General features: G+C 35.2%; 1 protein-coding gene across 10 annotated transcripts in view; it reads left to right on the top strand.

The window, feature by feature from the left end:
* Positions 1 to 7399, top strand: part of LOC119868892 (kelch-like protein 7) — a 66314-nt gene extending 58915 nt beyond the window's left edge. For all 10 annotated transcript variants that reach the window (XM_038557089.1, XM_038557091.1, XM_038557087.1 and 7 more), the window contains 3 exons: positions 221 to 422; positions 5109 to 5206; positions 6082 to 7399. In XM_038557089.1, the coding sequence (XP_038413017.1) occupies positions 221 to 422; positions 5109 to 5206; positions 6082 to 6365 (584 nt within the window). In that variant the 3' untranslated portion in view covers positions 6366 to 7399. The remainder of the gene's footprint in view (positions 1 to 220; positions 423 to 5108; positions 5207 to 6081) is intronic.
* The last annotated feature ends 2620 nt before the right edge of the window (positions 7400 to 10019 follow it).

The raw sequence follows: 10019 nt of genomic DNA on the forward strand, positions 1-10019 counted from the left end.
TGAGGGCCCATTTCTGAAAGAAATTGAGGGTTAGTTTTTTCTTAAGCTATTCCTCCATTTTGCTGTTAGTGTAAATTAAGTTTAGAGAAGACTATAACTTTAAATTCTTTCCTCTAGGAACTAATGACCCGGCTCTACCATCAGCTTGCTCCAAACCCACACATACACTAAATTAAGCATGATGGAGTCTTTTTTTTTTTTTTTTTTTTTTTTTAAACAGGAAACTCAGCTCTATATTTATTTGAGTGCTATGACACCAGAACTGAAAGTTGGCACACAAAGCCCAGCATGTTGACTCAGCGCTGCAGCCATGGGATGGTGGAAGCCAATGGCCTGATCTATGTTTGTGGTGGAAGTTTAGGGAACAATGTTTCTGGGAGAGTGCTGAATTCCTGTGAGGTTTATGATCCTGCCACAGAAACGTATGTATCCATTTAAAAGTCTTAATTTTAAAATCATATGGGAATGGACCTATTCTTAAATCAGTGAAGTTACAATGTTTATAATTCACCTTTCAAATAACTTCTTTCTTTCTTTAGATTTAAGTGTTTATAAACTTACTTGTGGAAGTGTGTGGGACTAACCTTATGCATAACTCATTAAAACTACACTGTGTATAAACAAAAAAAGTCTTATTTCACAGTTAAATGTATTCTGTAAGTTCAGAGGAAGAAGATGGCAAAAAGCAGAAGGACTCAACAGAAAAATTTAGTTCTTGTATTAAGAATGCACACACACTTTTGAATGTGTTGGTTTAGGGACATGTTTATGGCCTGGACCCTTCCTCTGTGTTTTGTCTTATATACCCTGTGGGAGCCCCTCTCTTTCTGTTCCTGCATATAATTGCAATATTGCAGTAGTTGCCTATGAATGAGACAATTTTGACTGATTCATCAAATTCATAAAATATTTTTGTTTGAGGTCAGGAAATGTAGGGAAGGAGGGGCAAGAATTTATGATTGGTAGTAAATTTGCCTTTAATTGGAAATACTATATATTGATTAGTGTCATTAATAAATCATACCCCTAGGTATAATGTCTTAATTCTGATTTCATGCTTACTAAAGTATGTTTGGATACATATTTAGTCAGTATGATTATTCTTAAATCTGGCATGTAAATAGTTGCTTTTTAAAAGGCAAAATGCTAACGAAATAAGTGGTTAGCCAGATTTTCTGACCTTGTAGTTAATGATGGAACTTGTTCAATGTAGCCAAAGGTGATATGCCAATTACAGAAAGGGGTGGGGTGAGGGATGGAGTAAGTACATTTCTAAGGAAATGACTACAGGTAATACCCCAGTCAGATTTTTTGTTGATACTCAGAAACATCCAAAGAGATTTGATAAGAAAAGTTATTTATTGATTTGAAAGGATTGTTCTTCCTTTACCAGAACAAGCTATTGGGTACATATGTTCAACTTAAATGCTATGCCAAAGTTTTTATGCTCAAGTTTTATATTTAGGAAGTATTGCCAGATTACAAAACATAGAAGTCTTCTAATCCAGGTATTGGTTTTGTTTTTTTTAATGAAAAGTAAGAATTTAATTATAAACTATGATTAACCATTGTGCAATTATTTATGCTTCCCACCTACTTTTAAAGGATTTAAAATCAATAACTTCTCTCCCAAACAAAACTGTAGTTACAATTGTTCTTTTCTCATTTTTTTGTTCAACTGGTTACTTACCAGTGTTAGAACGGAAAGCAGCTTATCTTGAAACTGATCTTTTTAGACTAGGGACACCTGGGTGCCGCACTCAGTCAGGTAGCCTCCAATTCTTTGATTTTGGCTCAGGTCATGATCCTCAGGATCATGAGATCAAGCTTCAAATCGGGCTTCACACTTACCAGGTGGTCTGCTGGAGATCCTCTCCCTCTCTTTCTCTCTCTAAAATAAATAAATCTTTTAAAAAAGTATTGAGACTAGAAAATGTCTTTGAGATCATCACATTTACTACTACTCAGTGTTTTTCAGAATGTATCTTTAGTACTTGCCAGGGCATGCTGAGAATACCCCTTATCTCATTCTGTCATCCATCAGTTGAGCTATCTGGCCCATCTTGTCCCAAACTATAGAGTTATATGCCAACTCTTTACCCTTCTATGGCAGTCTCTCAGACACCTTATGCTCAAAAAGTATTACAACATACTAGTTGGAAAACTAGTCTCTTTGTCCTGCTTCCTAACTATTTTTTCATTTATAAAAAAATCTCTTAAAGTTGAACACATATCAGATAAACTCTAGGATTCTAAATTTTAAGATCTTTAATCAGACACTATGAGTGTAAATCAATATATTCTTATTCGTAGTAGCAGGGGAAAAGTATAAAGGAATTCTGTAACTTCAATATTTTTTAAAACTAGGTGAATACATTTAATTTGGGGAATATCTTAAAACTCACACAAGTTTGCATTTCTTTTGTATATATTGAGCTTATGTGTGAAACTTAAATTCTCTTCAATGCTTTTAAATTTTCCTAAGTAAAAAGCTAGTGTGACTATAATTATCCAGATGTCAAAATGAAAAGTAATATGCTACCATGATTTCCTTTTTTTAATATGTGATCTGCCCACCTAAGTTATTTTTTATAGGAATTCTTTCCAATTTTTTCCGTTTTTGTTTTTGTTTTTTTTTTTTAAGATTTTTTATTTATTAGAGATACAGAGAGGGAAAGAGAGAAAGAGAGAGAAACAGGCAGAGGGAGAAGTAAGCTCCATGCAGGGAGCCTGACGTGGGACTCGACCCATGGTCTCCAGGATCACACCCTGGGCAGAAGGCAGCGCTAAACCGCTAAGCCACCGGGGCTGCCCCTTTTTTGCGTTTTAAGTGTTTTGTAACTATAGTGGTTTAATTGGAAGCTACTAAGAATCGAAACCTTTGGAAATAACATGACAGTTTCTGTAGTCAGAATTTTAAGAAAAGCTTCTAAACACTAAAGTTCAGGTCGGGGGGATGCCTGGGTGGTTCAGCAGTTGAGAATCTGCCTTGGGCTCAGGAAGTGGTCCCAGCGTCCCAGGATCGAGTCCCACATCGGGCTTCCTGCATGAAGCCTGCTTCTCCCTCTGCCTGTGTCTCTGCCTCTCTCTCTGTGTGTCTCTCATGAATAAATAAATAAAATCTTTTAAAATTTTTAAAAATTTAAAAAATGAAGTTCAGGTCAGGGAGAGCAAGGACCTAAACTCTAAACCTTCAAGAGTTTCCTCCACTTATAATGAGGTTTCATCCTGATAAACCCATTGTAAGTTGTAAATATTGTTACCTTGAAAATAAATTAAAAAAAAAAAAAATAAATTTAATACAACTAACCTACTGAACATCATAGCTTAGCCTGGCCTACCTTAAACATGCTCAGAATACTTACATTAGCCTATAGTTGGGCACAATCATCTAACACAAAAACTTTTACAAAAAAGTGTTGAATATCTCATGTAATGTATTGACTACTGAAAGTGAATGGCCTTCACTTTCAGTGAAAGGAATTTTATAGGAATTCTATCCAATTTTTTCTGGTACAGAATGGCTCATCATGAATAACATATAGCTAGCCCAGAAAAAGATCAAAATTCAAAATGTGAAGTACAGTTTCTACTGTATGTGTTTCACTTTTGCATTATCATGAAGTCAAAAAATCCTAATTTGAACCATCATAAGTCAAAGATGACCCTACATTAAAAATACGCTCTTATTTTATATCATGGACATGTGTGTAGAAGAAAGGGGTATATATTTTGAATTTTTCCAAGTTAAAGACTGTATTTAATACACTTTGACAGCTCACCATTTGAAGCTCACTGCATAGAGAAACAGTGGAGGCCCCGTACTGGCTCCCACCTCTGAGCTATATGCTGGTTTTTTTACTTAGAGGAGCACGTGTGTTGACCCTAGGGAAAAAAAAGGAACAGTGTTGCCCACCTCACCTTACAGGGTGCTCTGAAAATGAATGTGGCAACTGTCAAACCACTTTTAAAACAAAATTTTATTAATATAAAGCAAACAGTTGTTAATATTTCAGAGTTAATCATTATGTCTTAATTATATTTTGAAAAGTTAAATTTAGTAAATTATTTAAAAGAGAGATAAATGACCATATTAGAGAGTTACGCTTATGTCATATTACCCTTTTGTTGGCTAGTTTTGGTTTATGTTAGCTCTTGAGAAACAAGCCTGTGTCCCAGTACTACCTTCACAACCACAAATGTCACTTGTGTGTTTGGGATTGAATATAAAAGAAGGGATTGAGTCTCACAGAAAAAAATAATAATACAGTTGTCTTTGTATATGAGGCTGCTACCTATGAATTAGTGTTTGTTTGTTTGTTTTTTTTTAAGATTTTATTTATTTACTCATGAGAGAGGCAGAGACCCAGGCAGAGGGAGAAGCCGGCTCCATGCAGGGAGCCTGATGTGGGACTTGATCCCGGGACCCTGGGATCATGACCTGAGTCAAAGGCAGACTCAACCACTGAGCCACCCAGGCATCCCTAAATTAGTGTTCTTCAACACTAAATGTCCACATTTATGTTCTGAATCTCATTATTTATAATAGTGGCCATGAACAAAACAACATGCTAGTAAGTTATTAAATTTGACAGAATAAATACTTTTGTTACTAGTGCTGCCTAAAGTTGTAAGTGTACATTTGAAGGTGGACATATGAATAGTAACAGATACTACTAATTTGCTGATTGCTAGGGCCCAATGTTAAATTTGTGTTTTACTCATACATAAATATTAATTAAAACCGTATGTGATATTCGTATTTTATATTAAGTATCTTTCTTTTCTTTTTTGTTACTATCTTAACAAATTACTATGAATTAGGAAGTGGATTTCTTCTAAAGATGTGCTAGTCGTCTCTAGATATTCTTTATTTCTCATATTCTGCAGGAGTTGAAAGGAATAAAATCCCCATTTACCTACCTATAAATAAATTACTCAAAACCACATCGACCTTTTTTTTTCTAATGTTTCAGAGGTGCATGGGTGTGAACACATGTGAGTAGTAAATGAGTACTTAATTGGGATAACAAACCTTTCTAATGAATTAGTATGAGTACTTCACTTCCTGGGAACAAGTACTCTAAAAGCTTTCGCTTATTTTCCAGATGGACTGAGCTGTGTCCAATGATTGAGGCCAGGAAGAATCATGGACTGGTATTTGTAAAAGACAAGATATTTGCTGTAGGTGGTCAGAACGGCTTGGGTATGTGACATTTATTCACTGTTCAACTTACCTAGTGGTTTGCATGATCTCTCCTCATAAATCTTTGAAACATTTCTTAAAATCTAAATATAAGCATTTGTCACATATGGGATTATATTTATATTTTCTGGGAACTAATATATTTTATGAAACATTGCAGTATGTTTAACATCCCTATCCATGAAATGTAGGTAATGGCCAGTCATTGTGACAGTCTCAGCTTCACACATTTCCAAATACCTCCTGGCTGATAGTATCACACTAGCTAAAGAACTGTTAAGTCACAGAAACATTTGAATTTTTTAAACATTGCATGAAAATATCGATATCACTATTATTTAAATGAGTAAATTTGATTTTTTATTTTCTTAAATAGTTTGTAGAAAAAATCTTAAATAATTTCTTTAAAAAGAATCTGAACTGAATCTATAGTCCGTAAACTTCATTTTAGTCAATACCTTTAGGCATTACTTATGTATAACAAATACCTTCCTTCCCTTCTATCTCTTGCCATTGCTGTTTTCCATCAACTGCTAAAAGATAAATGGCAGAAGGATAAAGACTTGAATAATTATAGTCAAAGTTAATCAGAGAGAAAATCCACTATTTGTTTACTTTCCCAGAACAGATAGAACATTTTTCATTTTGTAAAATAAATATACATATTTAGGATTCAAGTAAAAATTAAGTTTTTACTCTGTTAAAAGTAAAAATAAAAATAGATGGTAGATATGGGCATTCATTGTAAGATTCTTAACTGTTCTGCATGTTTGAAAATGTTCCTAATAAAATGTTGGGAAGATGCAAAGAATTATTACCTTAAGAGATCTTAGAATTGTTAATACTATTGTTCATGTTATCTCATTCTTTTGAAGGTGGTCTGGACAATGTGGAATATTATGATATTAAATTAAACGAGTGGAAGATGGTCTCGCCAATGCCATGGAAGGGTGTAACAGTGAAGTGTGCAGCAGTTGGCTCTATAGTTTATGTCTTGGCTGGTTTTCAAGGTGTGGGTCGATTAGGACACATCCTTGAATATAATACTGAGACAGACAAATGGGTTGCCAACTCCAAAGTCCGAGCTTTCCCAGTAACAAGTTGTTTAATTTGTGTTGTTGATACTTGTGGAGCAAATGAAGAAACACTTGAAACATGAAAAGTGAATGGACTTCAAGATTTATCGGAGACTCAAAAATATGGCCAACAGTGCTTTGTTCCAAGAGTTTGGTTACGAAGTTTTAGTTTGGTGTTTCTGTTGTTTTGTTTTTTTAAAGGAAATTTCAAGTAAAGTAAGATCGCTATAAGATAGATGTTTCTTTTATATGAATTTCCTTGCTTAATTCAAAGACCATATTTTAGCTGGCCACTACCAAGACGTATCTAGCAAGAAAACTTGAAAAATCATAAGCATTTGGTGAAAATATGAATTCTTGAATGAATTTCACATTTGTAACTATGATTATGGCAGAGTGGGGGATTGGCTCATCAGTGAAGCGATCTCATATTAGCTCTAGATTCTATTTTCATACATCATAGAAGTGCTATGTAGTTAGGTCTATTTGTTTCTGTTCAGTCAAGAACTAAGAAATAGTATGAATTGTAAGTCAAGACAGGCAACCCTGATGAAGCATCTTCGTCTCACCTAATTTTGCTTGTCTTCATTTGTTCCATTTAGTGCCAAATTTATTCCATTTTAAAAGCAAGCCAGTGAGTCAAGTATACATATTCTCTCACTGAGCTTCATAAACACATTTTGGGCTTAAAATGTACCCAAGTCCTCATGAAATATATTCAATCCAATTAAATATATTCCATCTTTTAAACACAAAATGCCAAGCCTAGCACCTTCATTAATTTATAGTACTGTTTTATCCAGTGGTTAAAAAATGATTATGCCTCTTCAGTCCTCACTGTTAAATAAAATAAAATCATAGTAAGAATGATTAGCAAAAGACAAAGCTATTTATAGCAAATTTCTAGGTTACTAGAATAGCACTGATAGTTATACAATATCAATGTTGACTTTGAACTTCTTATGGATTAAAAATATACATGATTTCTTTTCCTTAGCAGAACACATCAGAGAGATTTGACCGTTATCCCATAAAAGTTTTGTAATGATTTGAGTTAAATGTTTGTCATCTCGTATTAATTGCTTTTATGTGGTCAATAAATCTTTTACAAACCCAACTACTCATTTCTTTCCTAGTAATGTTTTGCCCTTTTACCTTACAGAATGTATGGAATGAGCCATGTAAAGCTGTCACCATCAGTGTTTTTATCCAACAATATTAAATATTTTTTAACTTAAAATAGACTGCTAAGTTTTATTCATCCTACATTTTAAACGTGTTAGGCAATGGTTGCTTTTAAAATTTGTGAAGCTGTGTTTCTATTTTAATTTTCATTCTTTTTTTTATATAGGGGTCATAATCTTAAATCCTAAAAATGTTTAAATGAAAGAGATAATAAAAAACATAATGATAGGGGTGCCTGCATTGTGCAGTCGGTTAGGCATCCAACTCTTGGTTTTGGCTCAGGTTATGATCTCAGGATTGGGAGTGATGCTCCCAAATGGGGCTCCTCCACTGCTTAAGACTCTTCCCTGTCTCTCTGCCCCTCCCTCTACGTGCACGCATGCATGCACGTTCCCTGTCGCTCTCACTCTCTAAAAAATAAATGTCTTTTAAAAAAGCATAATATATTTTTTATTTGAGGTTTTTATGCATGAAACTGCTTTACTGAAATATAATTCACGTATTATACAATTCACCCATTTAAAGTGTATCATTCAGTGGTACTTAATATATTCAGAGTTGTGTAATCATCCCAATTTTGGAACATTCTCATCACCACAGAAAGAAACCCCATACTCATTAGCAATCATTCCCCATTTTCCTCTATATTAGTTTCCTGTGACTCCTGAAATAAATTACCACAAACTTGGTGACTTAAAACGACAGAAACAACTTCTTTCACAACTCAGGAAGCCAGAAGTCCTAAATCAGGATGTTGGCAGGATTGCTTCATGGAGTTCTGAGGCAAAAATTGCCCAGCTTTCCCCTAGCTTCTGGTAGTTGTGGCAATCCTTGACATTCACTGACTTATAACCAGGGCACTTCAATCACTGCCTCTGTCTTCACATGTCCGCCTTTCCTGTGTGTGTCCCTTGTGTCTTCATATGGTGTGATAAGGACAGCAGTCATTGGATTTACCCAACCCTCCTCCCAATCTAGTATGACCTTATCTTACTAAGGACATCTGCTAAGAATCTGTTTCCAGATAAGGTCACATTCTGAAGTTCCAAGTGGACGTGAATTTTGGGGGGATATTATCCAACCCAGTTATACCCCCCAGACACCCTAGCCCTAGACAACCATTAAATCTTTGTCCCTAGATTTGCCTATTTTGAACATTTTTATATTGGGTTTTCAATTTTGTACTCCACTGAAAAAATGTCCAGTTTAATTTTTTTGAGTGAAGAACATTTGTCATATTATAATTTAATTCTATTAATACAATACTTCCCATGTGGAATGTGCAGCACTGTTGGAAATATTTTAAATGGACTAGCCTTTTCTTTAGGCTGTGTAAACTGACTAGAACACACTATGATAAGTATGTAGACAGGTATGATGTAGGTTATAATAAAGTGGGTTTGGGGGGGTTGTGGGGGTTATTAGGGGGGCGTTAGTAATCTCAGTAGTTAGTAAATACCTATTTTCTGCCTTGGAAATATTCTATGATGGTCATTCCCATGATAATGGCACAATATATTGGCAAATTGTTGTTTTTCAAATTGATTTATTCACTGGAGGGTAGGGTGGATGCAGAAGGAGAGACTCCTCAAGCAGACCCTCTGTCCAAGCAAGGAGCCAGAGGCAGGGCTCTATCCCCCAGTCCAAGATCCTGACCCAAACCAAAACCAAAGTCCGACACCCTAGCAAGTATTTTTTCTATTCCTTTCTTCCCCTCACAAAATTCCTGTCCTTTATATAAGAGCTCTACTTTCTTTTTAGTAAGCATGTGATATGTTAATGTTCATCCTTCGCAGTGACACTATTTGAAGACACAGCAGTTTTTAGTATATACTTTTAAAAATCACAAATTGAACATGAAACTTTAATGTCTTTTTTTTAAAAGATTTTATTTATTTGAAAGAGAGCACAAGAGAGGCGTCAGAGGGAGGAGGAGACTCGCTGCTGAGCAGGGAGCCTGATGTGGGACTGGATCCTGGAATTCCAGGATCACATGACCTGAGTCAAAGGCAGATGCTTAACGGACTGGGGCACCCAAACGCCCTGAAAATTCAGTGTCTTTAAAAAAAACTTGCTATAAAAAACAGTACCTAGGGCACCTGGGTGGCTCAGTTGTTGAGCGTCTGCCTTAGACTCAGGTCATGATCCTGGGGTCCTGGGACTGAGTCTCACATCAGGCTCCCAACAGGGAGCCTGCTTCTCCCTCTGCCTATGTCTCTGCCTCTCCCATGAATAAATAAATAAAATCTTTAAAATAAATATAGAAAAATTTTAAAAAGTACTGAATTACAATTCTGACCTAGCTTTCAGAAACCTGACATTATAGTCTTTAAGGAAATTTTGAATCACAAAAATGAGCCATTTACTAAACAATTATTAGCCAAGCAGTCTATATTCCTTTTACCTTATATACTACTAACAGCAAAAATTGAAAATTTCCTGCATAGGCCAGGTTAAAGGAGTATTTAAAGGAAATGGGCTTTTTTGTTTTTTAAGAGAGGGAGAGAAATGGGGGAAGGGCAGAGGGAGGAGGGGAGAGAGAATCTTAAGCA

The sequence above is a fragment of the Canis lupus genome, chromosome 14, assembly GCF_011100685.1.
Source record: "Canis lupus familiaris isolate Mischka breed German Shepherd chromosome 14, alternate assembly UU_Cfam_GSD_1.0, whole genome shotgun sequence".
Lineage (NCBI taxonomy): Eukaryota > Metazoa > Chordata > Mammalia > Carnivora > Canidae > Canis > Canis lupus.